Source organism: Staurois parvus, unplaced genomic scaffold (genome assembly GCF_062004578.1).
Source record: "Staurois parvus isolate SC_StPar_1 unplaced genomic scaffold, SC_StPar_1.0 ptg002140l, whole genome shotgun sequence".
NCBI classification, from domain to species: Eukaryota; Metazoa; Chordata; class Amphibia; order Anura; family Ranidae; genus Staurois; species Staurois parvus.
The window spans coordinates 3440883-3456185 of NW_028319936.1; the positions used below are offsets into that span (position 1 = coordinate 3440883).

General features: G+C 41.0%; 1 protein-coding gene across 1 annotated transcript in view; it reads left to right on the plus strand.

Annotated features, from left to right (window-relative positions):
• The window catches only part of IFNLR1 (interferon lambda receptor 1), a 47949-nt gene extending 42934 nt beyond the window's left edge, over nt 1-5015 (plus strand). Inside the window, exon 7 of the mRNA XM_089665190.1 lies at nt 707-5015. Coding sequence (XP_089521316.1) covers nt 707-1381 — 675 coding nt within the window. The 3' untranslated portion in view covers nt 1382-5015. The remainder of the gene's footprint in view (nt 1-706) is intronic.
• Nucleotides 5016-15303: the final 10288 nt, after the last annotated feature.

Sequence of the window (15303 nt, forward strand, 5' to 3'; positions counted from 1 at the left end):
TAAACCGCAGTTTGAATAATATAGTGTAGTATTTCTTATACTCAAGAATTGCATATGCAACTAAGTGCAATAACAGTGCAACAAACAATATGAGTGCCATTCCTCCCCTAAATACTCTTATCCTCTACAGGTGAAAAATGTGCATTTCACTTTTAACTGTGAATCAAATCCACAAAATGTGTAACCGTCTGTTGTCCACCACCAGTGTGTCAAGATACAACGAATGGGCTCGATCCCTTCCCCTTCAGTCATGCACCTTACCCTGCATATCTTGAGTATAAGAAATACTACACTATATTAGTTTCTTTTTTTTGGAGCATTGAATCAGCACATTGGAAGACCACAGGAGAGAGAGAGAGGGATTGTATGGCACACAACACAATTCGGATAAAAAGGGATCACGATGGAAATATAAAAGGATTGGAGTACGAAGTGGTGCACTTCTGTTGGCATAACAATTAATAAATACTGTATATACAGTATGTTGTATATTTAGGTAGAAATTTAGTTATACTGATGCTGCTAAATTTATTCTGTGCATCAATAGATCAATTACTTCTGCTCTTGAAAGGATTACTTTTAAGGGTCATGGAGGTTTTTTTTTTTTAGGCTTTTTTTTAATAAAGAAGCATGAAAATACACAACTAGTATAATAGATAACATATATAAACCAGTGTTTTGACTGTAGTCTGTTCTTATTTTATAGGATTTTTCACATAAAAGACGTGCTTTGTCAGTCGCTGTAATACCTGAGGAGAAGCCTTACCACCTTACCATTAATAAAAACACAGACCAGACTTCATCAGCTACATTCCTCCTATCTGGTGAAGACAGTAATAGTATAAATGAGTATCCACTCAATGGCTTTGGTTACACAGATCGCAAGACTATGCAAGGTAACTGTTTAGGAAGAGATACCCTTTATGGAGATTCTACTAGTGATGACTATATGTCTTCTAAAGGCTTACCAACAAACTCCAGCAGTGATGAGTCTTCTGACAGCAGCTGTGCACAGACATCAGGATCAAATACTGAAATCACATTGATGCAAAAAAAAATCCAACTGCACCATCATTTAGATACAAATGTTTCGGTGAATATGGAAACACTGACCATAAACACTATAACCATGTGTCCACTCCTTGACACTCTGCGTGTATCAGAATGTAATGGCTTAGGGGGTGGGCTTTTAAACACATTGTCCATAGCAGCTGCTACTGACCAATGCTTAGACAATGAATCTTATGATGGCCACCTTACAGACTCTGAAGATAACCATGAACAATTACCTAATGATTCTACAGACTACATCAGATCACAATCTCTTCAACAGAATTGGAACTCAGGTTATGAACAGCGGGGTTATATGTCAAGGAGATGATGGAAAATGTAATTTATTATGTAAAAATGAAGATACAAAGTACAGTGTAAACTTTGAGTCTATTAACTATGTTACAAGAATTTAGGTGCAAAATACAAGGCAATCATGCGAGTTGGCAGGTTTGTTAACAGCCTAAGGTGCCTTGAGGTGAGTCATTCAGTATATAGCCACAATGTTTTCAATAGACCCTTACAGAGCCTATGATTGTGACAAGTAGATAGTGATTAATATCAAGACAGCAGTTGTCCAAGAAGGTTCAAGCCAGTAATCAGGCCACTTTGTTAAAAACAGCTAGCATGCTGGTAGTTTGAAAGAGCAGAGGTAAGGCCTTATTATTACTGACCCTAGTTGAAGATTTGAACTATTCAGTATGGCTTGATGAGAGCTGGTACACCGGTAGTGAGATTAACATATAGACTGGTGTTGACCTTATTCTGAAAATACTTCCTGCTGGGCTACCTCAGTGCTGTGAGTCACTTACATGGAACAAGCTTGTAGAAGTCAGAGTAAAAGCCAAAACCCTCATCTATGTACATACATAGTTGGTGACACATAAAAAAAATCCAAAGCCATTGGATCTGCATGGAAACCAAGAAACTAGGATTTTTTGAAGGTCAGCAATAGCAACCTACAACCCTCAGTGGGGTCAGATTCTCATATAATTAAAGGTTTCCACTAAATGTATTTGATAGAGTGTTAAGTTAAAAGAATATATGTATAATTTCTTGAAAAGCAGCCCCAAAAGACTGACATACAGTTGATGTCATATCATTTTTAAGAAGGGTGATAAGCTAGAACTAGAGACCAATAAATCTGACTCTTGCTGTGTGTAAAGTATTTGAAAGTGTTGTAAGGGGGGACATGCAAAAATAAATAGTAGTAACCCACTGTAAGGTATAAAATTATGTTATATGCACTTTTTATTACAAGAATCAGTTGCCCATGGGAGACAGAAGATTTTAGGGAGGAGTTCTTTATAGCAAGAATGGTTAAGCTGTGGAATGTTTTATTACTTGACATAGAAAAGACTAAAAGAAGTCAATTAAAAAAAATGTTTATTTTTTTGCAACTAATAATATTCAGATATATAATTACTAAAAACTACTATTTTAATCTAGCACGTTGATCCATCTTCCCTTGACGGGGTCATGAATTTGCTTACCTCCAATGAGGTAAAATTCCCAGTAGTTGCAAAGGTGGTTTTGCTTTGCTTTTCTCTGGACCTGCAGAAGTTGTTAGAGACACAAGTGAATGGGCATTAGCCTTTTTAGCTACATTATTATGAACAAAAATAATCAATTGTCAGTGGTCAAAGAGAAGGGAAAGCTTCCCAGTGGGGATGCAGACAAAAACAACTTTTTGGTGCAGTGATTAAGAGTTAGAACATTTCATGGTGCTTTTTATTGTCTGAACATTCCTGTCCCAGTGACAACTGTACCTCTATTTCTTCTATGGGAGTCTCAGGGAATGAGGGGAAAAAAACCCCAAGTGAGGTGAAAAAACAAACGTGCCAAAAATTATAATTATTCTCTACTCTGTCCAGAACAAGAGAAAAAAATGTGGCTATTGTTAGTCATCAAAAAAATATAGTGACATATATTGCTTTTGGAGCCACTCAAAGTAGAGGTGAAAGCATGGGCAGCACAGTGGCTAAATGGTTAGCACTTCCACCTGGCAGTACGAGGGACACTGGTTCGAATACCAACCACAGCACCACCTACATGGAGTTTGCATGTTCTGTCTGTGTGGGTTTCCTCTGGGTACTCCAGTTTCCTCCCAAAGACATGCTGGTAGGTTGATTGGACCCTGTCTAAATTGTCCCTAGTATGTTTATGTATGAATGTAAGTTAGGGTCCTTAGATTATAAGCTTCTTGAGGGTTAAGGAGTGATGTGAATGTACAATATATATGTAAAGTGCTCCATAAACTGATGGCACTATATAAGTACCTGAAATAAATAAATATCCCTGTTTCCCAGAGCATGAGGTTTAGGCTTGTCCTGATGCCAATCCAAACAGCTAGTAAATGTAAAGAGGAAAGGATCACAGCTACTCCCAACCAGCCAAGGTGAATAAATGATAAGGAGCCACCTCAACCCACATGTCTCCACCAAACCACATACACTGATGAATTTCACTACACCCACTGGGACTTAGTGATAGGGTACTTTTAAATCACACAGCCTTGATCTAGAGCCCTACACAGTAGTGTGTTTGTCTATGTGATGTCATCTACTGTACACATCTTCCCTGTGTTAAGATTAACAGCAAAATGAATTGCAGGGGAGCTTGATTGGCTTTAAATGCTTCCCCTCCCAGTCTAGCTGTGCAGGGGATTACTAGAGGCCAATATTAGAATTGATTTAGGAAATTGCTGGTAGTAGTTAAAATTGTTTCCTTAAAAGTCCCAACTCTCAGAAATCTAATAATCCCTCCTTGCAGTGGGGCTGTGCCTGCATGACAAGGGTTAACTGCTTATTTAGGTCTGGGGAAATGTAAAAGAATTTAACTTATCTGATCCTCCATTCCTCCTGGCAGACAACACTCCCCCTTGCTCCAGCAGTGAACTGTCCCTCAGCTATGCACTCTGCATTGGTCTTGATGACATCAGGACATTAGATTGCTGAAGCATGGGGGAGAATATGATATGAGGATTGGTCTAGCAGCACAGAGAAGCAGTGGATCGGATAAGTAAATTTTCTTTTCTATGCCCCTAGACCTAAACAGATGAACCCTGCAGTGTGGACGCAGCCCCACTGCAAGAGGGAAATAATACATTTCCCGAAGTTTGGCTTTAAATACATACAGTAGCTGTTAATAACATATTAAAATCTTTGGCTGTTGAGATTCGTGGATATTTCTGAGTTAGTAATGCCTTTCATATAATTTGTGAATCACATTCTAAAAGAGAATCACTTATCAGGAAACAAGCCTGAATAGGTATCGGTTCACTAGTTAGTCAATGAAGATGTTATTGGTGAGATTGCAAGAATAATGGTTTAAAGAAAATGATCAGGTGTGGATTAGGAGCTAGGTTTAGAAGTTCCGATTCTTGGTAGCTTGAATGGTGGTCCTAAAATGTTCAAATGTCTTTACAAATTTCCTAGCATTGACATAATATAAAAAGTAAAAGGAAGTTTTACATAATTTCCAGTCTGCCCCACAACACTGTGATCTTACAGATATGCTTTAGATTTGGCTTGTTATACCTAGTCATAGTTAGAGAATTTTCCATGATTTTTACTGATATTTCACCTCTGTGAGGTTCTGAATTATTTCCTATGGAAATCCTAAATGGAACTCCACACTATCATTTTTACCTAGCATGCCCTTGCATTTTTTTTTAAGCAATGTACAAAGAGTTCACTCTTGTTGAGGCAACCAAGCTCAATTTCCCTTAAGCAGTAGCTTTGACATTGATTGGGTGTAAGTAAGGATATACTCCCCAGGGTCACAGACAAGACCAGGGACCCGATGGGAGATCAGGCACTGTTCCATGTCACTCAAAGCCAAACAAAAAGAGTTGGATGGAGCTTTCATTTAATTTGCTTTTATGTACAGTTATGTGTTATGTACAGTTATGTGTATATTTATAGAAAACTGTCATAAAAATAAAATTATACAATATACCTTTATTTTATGTGTGTTTCGTGTTATTTTGGGAATGTTTGCTGACTAGTACCTGGTCATAATATATATATATTAAATGCAATATTTGTAAAATGTGAATTGTATAGTTTACTACAGTGAACGCGCAACCTTAACTCTGGGGATTACCCATTTTACTACAAAATTCCACAGGTTTGAGGATTTTCATCTGGAAACAAACAATGTTCACTAGCAACTAAATGTATGATTAATAATGGTTTGTACTTTTCTGCATGTTCAAGTAAATGTATTTGCCACCTATTAAGGTTATATGAACAGCTTAAGTTGGAATATATTGAAAATAAACAGTAAAAAAGTTAATCCACTGGGGGTAACTACAGGAGGTATAGAATGTATAACTTTGACATGGCCCATGAGCATATCTGGGAACCTTTTGAAAATCAGAATTACTGTGAATATGGATCAAATAGGGGGCTGAGCAATGGGGCTTAAAACCTACCTGGACCCTACAGAGGACCCAACTCCTTCAGGATGGCACATCAATATGTACCATTGCCAGAAGGTTTGCTGTGTCTCCCAGCACAGTCTCAAGAGCATGGAGGAGTTTCCAGGAGACAGGCAGTTACTCTAGGAGAGCTGGACAGGGCTGTAGAAGGTCCTTAACCCATCAGCAGGACAGGTATCTGCTCCTTTGTGCAAGGAGGAACAGGATGAGCACTGCCAGAGCCCTACATAATGACCTCCAACAGGCCACTGGTGTGAATGTCTCTGACCAAACAATCAGAAACATTCTTCATGAGGGTGGCCTGAGGGCCCGACGTCCTCTATTGAGCCCTGTGCTCAGTGCCCGTCATCATATAGCTCAATTGGCATTTGCCACCACTGGCACTCTGTGCTTATCAGCAGATGAGAGTAGGTTCACCCTGAGCACATGTGACAGTCATGACAGGGTCTGAAAAAGCCGTGGAGAACATTATGTTGCCTGTAACATCGTTCAGCATGACCGTTTTGGTAGTGGGTCAGTGATGGTCTGGGGAGGCATATCCATGGAGGAACTCACAGACCTCTACAGGCTAGACAATGGCACCTTGACTGCCATTAGTTATTGGGATGAAATCGATGGACCCATTGTCAGACCCTACACTGGTGAAATGGGTCCTGGATCCCTCCTGGTGCACGACAACGCCCGGCCTCATGTGACAAGAGTATGCAGGCAGTTCTTAGAGGATGAAGGAATTGATACCATTGAATGGCCTCCACGCTTGCCTGACCTAAATCCAATAGAACACCTCTGGGATATCATGTTTTGGTTCATCTGACGCCTCCAGGTTGCACCTCAGACTGTCCAAGAGCTCAGTGATGCCCTGGTCCAGATCTGGGAGGAAATACCCCAGGACACCATCCATCCTCTCATTAGCAGCATGCCCCGACATTATCAGGCATGCATACAAGCACATGGGGGCCATACAAACTACTGAGTACCATTCTGAGTTGCTGCAATGAAATTTTAGCAAAATGGACTAGCTTGCTGCATAATTTTTTCACTTTGATTTTCGGGGTGTCTTTGAATTCAGTCCTCTGTATGTTGATAATTTTAATTTCCATGAAACGATGGGGCATCCTTACGTTCCTAACACATTACCCAGTCCATATCAGTATAGATATCCAGCGTGATATTTTTCCCCATTGAGATCTGATGTGCTTTCAAGGTTTTCCTTTAATTTTTTGAGCAGTGTACATAGTGCAGGGGGGGGGTTCAGGTTTGTAAATACAGAGTTTGGGGGATCAGGTGTATGTAATGTACATACATTTGGAGTCAGGAGCATATACATTATATTGTCAAAAGTATTGGGATGCCTGCCTTTACACGCACATGAACTTTTATGGCATCCCAGTCTTAGTCCGTAGGGTTCAATATTGAGTAACAGCTACAATTCTTCTGGGAAGGCTGTCCACAAGGTTTAGGAGTGTATCTATGGGAATGTTTAACCATTCTCGCGGAAGCGCATCTGTGAGATCAGGCTCTGATGTCAGACGAGAAGGTCTGTAATTCATCCTTAAGATGTTCTACCGGGTTGAGGTCAGGACTCTGTGCAGGCAAGTCCAGTTACTCCACCCCAAACTCGCTTACCCATGCTTTTATGTACCTCTTTGTACCACTCCAGAACCTTTGATATGCTTCTTACGGAGCCACTCCTTGGTTATCCTGGCTGTGTGCTTCGGGTCGTTATCATGTTGGAAGACCCAGCCACAATCCATCTTCAATGCTCTGACTGAGGGAAGGACGTTGTTGCTCAAAATCTCACAATAAATGGCCCCATTCATCCTCTCCTTAATACAGTGCAGTCGTCCTGTCCCCTTCGCAGAAAAGCACTCCCAAAGCATGACGTTACCACTCCCATGCTTCACAGTAGGGATGGTGTTCTTGGGATGCGACTCATCCTTCTTTTTCCTCCAAACACGACGAGTGAAGTTTAGACCAAAAAGTTCTACTTTGGTCTCATCTGACCACATGACTTTCTCCCATGCCTCCTCTGGATCATCCAGATGGTCATTGGCAAACTTCAGACGGGCCTGGACATGTGATGACTTGAAGGGGAACCTTCCGTGCAATGCATGATTTGAAACCATGACGGCGTAGTGTTCTACCGACAGTGACCTTTGAAACTGTGGTCCCAGCTCTCTTCATGTCATTGACCAGCTCCTCCCTTGTAGTTCTGGGCTGATTGCTCACCTTTCTTATCATCAGTGATACCCCACGAGGTGAGATCTTGCATGGAGCCCCAGTCCGAGGGAGACTGACAGTCATCTTTAGCCTCTTCCATTTTCTAACAATTGCTCCAACAGTTGATCTATTTTCACCAAGCTGCTTGGCAATTGCCCCGTAGCCCTTTCCAGCCTTGTGGAGGTCCACAATTTTGTCTCTGGTGTCTTTTGACAGCTCTTTGGTCTTGCCCATGGTAGTAGTTGGTGTCTGACTGACTGTGGGGTGGACAGGTGTCTTTAACCTCCTTAGCGGTATTCCCGAGTGTAGCTCGGGGTAAAATGTCAGTACCAAAAGCGGTAACCCCGAGCTACACTCGGGCTTACCATTTGGCGCTGCATAGGGATTCCCTGCAGAGCTTACCTTGTCATGCGGTCCTGCGATGTGTCCCCTGCAGCGTCCCCGGCCATCTCCTCCGGCCGATGCCGGCATCCGGCTTCTGTGTTCCAGTCCCTGTGATGTTGGGACGTACGGGCGCCGCCGGCGGCGGGAAATTTTAAAATTTTTAAAAATGTCATTTTTTTCAAAACAAATTTTACATAGTAAAACATTGCTGTTTCAACCCATTTCACATACATTTTGTCCCGAGTGCTTTGTCCTGTGCCCTGCCTGCATTTTTTCTGTTCTTTCTGCCTGGAAACTGAGAAAAGTCCATGGCATCCAAAAAAGTGTCCCTTTAGGTCAAAAGCGGGTTTAGATCAGCTAGAGAACAGCGATATTAAATCAGAACCACTTGCAGTGATCTTGGCGTGATAATGATTCGTGGGGGAAATTCCTCATCAGACACTGAAAACGATTTTGCGAATTTGCTCAGCAATGTGCAAACTTGGCGCTCTATTTCAAATTTCAGTGTTTTTGGTTTGATTATATTATTGAATTAAATGTATTATTATTATATTATTATTTTTTATGATTATTTATTAAATTATAATTTATGATTTCGTGTTTCAAATTTTATCATACCCGGGATGTTTAATAGACTCTTGTTCAGACAGATTTCAGTGAGTTATTCCTAAAAATTACAGCCTACAATAAAAAAACTACATATTTCCATGCAAAATAATGGTACCGCTTTCAGCACAAAAAATCTGAAATAATCATTCCGCCAGGGAGGTTAAAGAGCTCAGACAGGTGCTACTAAGTTAGATTAATGAGTGGAGTAGAGGTGGACTTTTTAAAGGCACAGTAACAGGTCTTTGAGAGCCAGAATTCTTGCTCTTTCTTAGGTGTTCAAATACTTATGTTCAGCAGTGCAAGACAAATAAATTCTTTAAAAATCATACAATGTGATTTCCTGATTTTTTTTTAAATTCTGTCTCTCAGAGTGGGAATGCACCTACAATGTGAATTTCAGACCCCTCCATGATTTCTAAGTGGGAGAACTTGCAAAATCGCAGGGTGTTCAAATACTTCTGTTCCTCACTGTATACACATGCATATACATGCATACAACATACAAGCTGCTCCTCCTCCCCTTCCCCTTGCATCTTCTATTTACCAGCATTTACTGGCGGAGTGCAATGTGCGTGATTCAGAAAACCTACATCATTGCGCTTTGTTTTCATCTTCATAATAGAAATTATGGAGATGTAACCATTGTGGTAATGACCCGACAACTGTTACTGGTGGTCATTTTTGGTAAATTTACAGATATGGCCCTGAGGTTAGAGAGTCATGTATAACAACTGCTTCACTATAACATCTGTACGTTAAATCACATTTTGTAAAGATAAAACTGCTTTAATTCATATCTATTTTTCCTATTCTATTGTTTTATATCCAGTAATGAAACTATACTGCATTACTGAAAATGAACAGCAGCTTGGCTAAGCTGGAGCTTTGAGGATTGTATAAAATTGAAATATGAAAGGATACCCACATAGCCAGTTGGTTAAAAAAAAGACATGTCTATTGAGTTAAACCAATAGAAACATGAAAAAATTAAATTGAAAACTTGCATAAACAGAACCCTAAATCCCCAGCTGATGGCGATCAAATCTGTGTGCTAGACTGGACCCTGTGACTTTTCAGCCTTGAATATACTGTATACTTTCGCTCAGGGTTGTTTTCTGAATATAGCAGACCTGTATAAAGATGAGGGGTGAAAAGCACATCACAGTAAAAATTAGGCGTGTTTTTTATTGTACTGAATATTAAGCGTGTGGTTAAAGCAACATTAAACCCCAAACCAAAAATGTAATATATGGCAGCTTTCAAACCATTAGATGTGGTGACTACATTAGTTTTCTTTTTTAGACTTTTTACCCTCTGTTTTCACCTGGTGATCGGGCCAGTAACACACCTCCTGTATTGGATTGCCCCCACTCTGAATGAAGGAGCACAGGGGGCACATTTGGACAGCAGCATTGTCGATCTGCACTAGCAGACTTAGATACACTAACATATTGAAGCCAAGCACCAGCTAATACTTAAGTCCTCATGCAAACTTGACGTTTTTACAGCGGCTGTTTTTGTCTTTTGACATTTTTTTTACAGCCAGTAAACCCCCCAGCATGTTATCCTATGTGTCCATGCACACATAGACTGTAATCAACATTTTTTGGCTGGAAGAATTACCCCAGGACTAGTGGGTTTCTAGAGGAGTTTTTTAGCTGTAAAAATGCTCTAATGCTAAAAAACGTGGCAAAATGCAGTAAAACGTTACAAACCAGCGGTTTTGGACTTTTGTGACCAAAAAAAAGTTTTTTCTTTGGTAAAAAAAACCCCTAAAAAACACAAATGCAGAAAACGCTAATGCAAATCCATTAAAAAAAGCTGAAAAACTCAAGTTTTGAACGTGACTTTACACAGCTAACGTTACCAGCGTTATCAAAACGTCCAGTGTGCATGAGGGCTTATAGGCAGTTACAGCTGTTTTTTTTCCTTTCGGGATAAAGATTTTACATAAATAAAAGCTGATCATTGTAAGCATCCCCTTAGGTGTTAAATGGTTTGTCTCATCTCTGTAACTGTTACATTCTGCTGGACAGCTTGTTCTTTTAAAAAACAACAGACTTACTGGTGGGATCACTAGGTGAAAATAAGAGAAAGAAAACTAATGCAGCCATCCCATCTATGAATTGATAAGCTGTAATATAATAAATCTTTGCTTTTGGGTTTAATACCACTTAAAATAATGTTTGAAACCACTTGGATTGCATAGATAGTAAAGGCTTACATATATGAGCCAAATCTGAATATCCACATTTTGGATATTTTGCACATGTATGCTTATCTATGGTGCGTATAATATCAACAGCTTTAGAATATTGACTTGTGATTAGTGCAAATTCAGTCCAAAGTTCTACTTCTCAATACATGATTCAGATATTTGCTAAAATAGTTTTCAACTCCTGTGTTTAGCTGGCACCCTGTGGAAGAGATGTATACTTTCTATTAACCTTGACCAGTGGCAGTGCTGCTGTACTCACCTTTTCCAAGGCTAGAGTGAGTGGCTGTGAGGTTGTGAATGGAGCAGGGGGTGAGGCTAATAGCAACATGCTGTGCTATTTTGAATGACAAAAATAGTTGTGGCACACTCCAGTGAATTGAAGAACATACTGTCCCACAGTATGGGTTTAACAGTTGTGAAGAAAGAAATGCCGGTATGATTTTAAAAAATACCCGCGCATTGCTGATGTCCCTGGAAGGAAACATGCCTGTGTTGGTGGTATCGCTGAACGGGAAAAAATGCCACTTTGTTGATAATGTCACTATAAGGAAAAATGTCAATGCAGCAGTGGTGTCAGTCTGAGGAGGACTGATTTGGCATCTCTTGTCAGTGGGTGGCGAGTAAAGGGAATAATAAATATATATATATATATATATATATATATATATACAGTTGTGTTCAAAATAATGGCAGTGTTGAAAAAAGTGAATAAAGCTCAAAATCCTTCTAATAGCTTTTATTTCCATACACACAAATGCATTGGGAACACTACACATTCTATCCAAATCAATACATGAAGAAAAATATATCAAATTTGTGTTGTTCCTCTAAAAAAATTGAAGAAAAGTGAATATTAGACTGTTCAAAAAAATAGCAGTGTTTGTATTCTTCTTTACAAACTCAAACATTCACTATATAAACTGAAAAATGTTTGAAGATTTTGCTTTCCTTTGAATCACTTAATGAATATTTAGTTGTATAAGCACTGTTTCTGAGAACTGCTGTACATCTGTGTTGCATGGAGTCAACCAACTTCTGGCACCTGTGAACAGGTATTCCAGCCCAGGATGATTGGACTACATTCCACAGTTCTCTATTTCTTGGTTTTGCCTCAGAAACTGCATTTTTGATGTCACCCCACAAGTTTTCTATTGGATTAAGATCCGGGAATTGGGCTGGCCACTCCATAATGTCAATCTTGTTGGTCTGGAACCAAGATGTTGCACGTTTACTGGTGTGTTTGGGGTCGTTGTCTTGTTGGAACACCCATTTCAAGGACATTTCCTCTTCAGCATAAGGCAGCATGACCTCTTCAAGTATTCTGATGTATTCAAACTGATCCATGATCCCTGGTATGCGATAAATAGGCCCAACACCGTAGTTTGAGAAACATCCCCATATCATGATGCTTGCGCAACCATGCTTCACTGTCTTCACAGTGTACTGTGGCTTGAATTCAGTGTTTGGGGGTCGTCTGACAAACTGTCTCCGGCCACTAAACCTGAAAACCACAATCTTACTTTCATCAGTCCACAAAATGTTGCGCCATTTCTCTTTAGGCCAGTCAATGTGCTCTCTGGCAAATTGTAACCTCTTCAGCACATGTCTTTTTTTCAACAGTGGGACTTTGCGGGGGCTTGGCTTCACATAGGTGTCTTCTAATTGTAACAGTACTCACAGATAACTTTAGACCTTCTTTGATCTTCCTGGAGCTGATTGTTGGCTGAGTCCTTGCCATTTTGGCTATTCTTCTATCCATTGGAATGGTAGTTTTTCGCTTTCTTCCACGTCTTTCAGGTTTTGGTTGCCATTTTAAAGCATTTGTGATCATTTTAGCTGAGCAGCCTATCATTTTCTGCACTTCTTTATATGTTTTCCCCTCTCCAATCAAATTTTTAATCAAGGTATGCTGTTCTTCTGAACAATGTCTGGAACGACCCATTTTCCTCAGAATTTCAGAGAGAAATGCACTGTAACCAGCATGTACAACATTTGCTGCCTTCCTTCCTTAAATAAGGGCAATAATTGTCACCTGTTTTTCAAAGAATGAATGACCTCACTAATAGAACTCCACACTGCTATTATTTTGAACCTGCCCCTTTCAATTAGTGATTCAATTACACAGAATCAGCAGCATGCATGTCATGACTGTTGGTCTGTTGGATTTCTATTACTCTACTACACCTGCTAGTAAATTATTTGCCATGTAGAGATATAATTTCTACCAAAAAAAGTGATTGATCAGGTTAGTGATGTCTGACTGCTATTATTTTGAACACAACTGTGTGTATATATATATATATATATATATATATATATATAAAATTACATAGTTACTTAGTTGGTAAGATAATAAAGACATCAGTCCATCCATTTCAACCTCTGTGGGTGTGTATTTATGTCTTTACCACTTCCCATATCCCTGTATATTGGGTTCAATAAGATGCCCATCTATGAGTTTTTTTTTTTTTTACTTAAATAGGCAACAAGCAAGTGCACAATTATTTCAAGCAGCTAGCATCAAAGGATGATCTCCTATATCCTGAAATGTGACTTAAATAAATAAATAATGCAGTGCTTAATTATTGAAAGTGACAATATATATATAAGTGAAGCGCAAAATTATTGAGCGCTGGAGTGACCACAGAACATATAGTGTATCGTCAGATGTTGACAAGATAATTAGTGACTGGAATTTCCAGTGGTGGCAATAGTGAATAGTTTCAAACAGATAATTGTAGTGATACACTTATAAATAATGATGAATAAATGAAAGTCCAAAGTATTCTGTAAAATCTCCATGCACGTGACTCCGTAATAAGGGTTTGCTGTATGATTGCACTCACCAGAAGCGCAATGGGAGGAGGAGACCAGGGAACTAGAGAGAAGAAGGTCTTGTGAGGAACGGAGTGTGCGTGCTGGGCGGTACTTGGATATTAGGTCAGTGATGTAGTACGGGGCAGTATGGTGGACAGCTTTGTACGCCAGTGTTAGGATTTTGAATTTGATCTGTTGCGCAATCGGAAGCCAGTGGAGGGATTGGCAGAGGGGGGTGGCGGAGATGGAGCGGTTGGAAAGGTGAATGAGTCTGGCAGCCATATTCAGGATCGACTGAAGTGGGGATAGCCAGCGGCGAGGCAGGCCAGTGAGGAGGGAGTTGCAGTAGTCGAGTCGTGATATGATGAGGGAATGGATGAGCTGTTTAGTGGTTTCTGGGGTTAGGAACGTGCGTATTTTGGCGATGTTGCGGAGGTGGAGTCTGCACGAGTTTGGTAAAGATTGGACTTGGGGCTGGAAGGATAGGTTGGAGTCCAGAATGACACCAAGGCCTGTGGGGCGGGTTTGATGGTGGCGTTGTTGGATGTGACGGAGAAGTCAATGGGGGGTGGTGTCCGGGCTGGGGGGAAGACAAGAAACTCAGTTTTGGAGAGGTTCAGTTTAAGGAAGTGGAGCGACATCCAGTCTGATATGTCGCTCAGTAGGTGTGTGATTCGGGCGGAGACCGAGGGGGTGAGGTGGGGGGTTGAGAGATAGATTTGTGTGTCGTCGGCATAGAGGTGGTAGTTGAAGCCATGAGAGTGTATGAGTTGGCCAAGGGAGGAGGTGTAGATGGAGAAGAGAAGGGGCCCAAGGACAGAGCCTTGAGGGACCCCAACAGAGAGGGGGAGTGAGGGGGAGGTGGTAGCATTATAGGTAACGCTGAAAGAGCGTTGTGACAGGTAGGATGAGAGCCAGGAGAGAGCAGAATCTCTGAGGCCGAGGGAGTGTAGTTTTTTGAGGAGGAGGGGGTGGTCGACTGTGTCGAAGGCCGCAGAGAGGTCAAGGAGTAGGAGCACTGAATAGTGGCCATTAGCTTTGGCGGTTAGCAGGTCATTGGAGAGTTTGAGTAAGGCAGTTGCGGTGGAATGTAGGGGACGGAAGCCAGACTGTAGGGGGTCGAGGAGGTTTTTGTCGTTGAGGTGAGAGCTTAGGTGGGTGTAGACTAGGCGCTTGAGGAGTTTAGATGTAAATGGGAGCAGGGAGATGGGTCTGAGGTTGTTCGGATCATTGGGGTCCAGGGAGGGCTTTTTAAGTATGGGGGTGATGTGTGCATGTTTCAGAGGGGAGAGGAAAGTGCCAGAGGAGAGGGAGAGATTAAAGATGTGGGTGAGGGAGCATAGGATGGAGGGGGAGGGAGTTCGTAGGAGTTGTGAGGGGATAGGTTTGAGGGGGCAGGTGGTGAGGCGGGCATCAGAGAGGATCTTGGAGACGTCCTCGATGGTAGTAAGGTCAAAGGTGCGGAGTGTTTGGGGGGCTTCAGTATGAGGAATGTAGGGTGGGGTGGAAGTGGAGGTCAGAGCAGTGGTGGGGCCGTGGGAGAGAGGTGATGAGGGGGTAG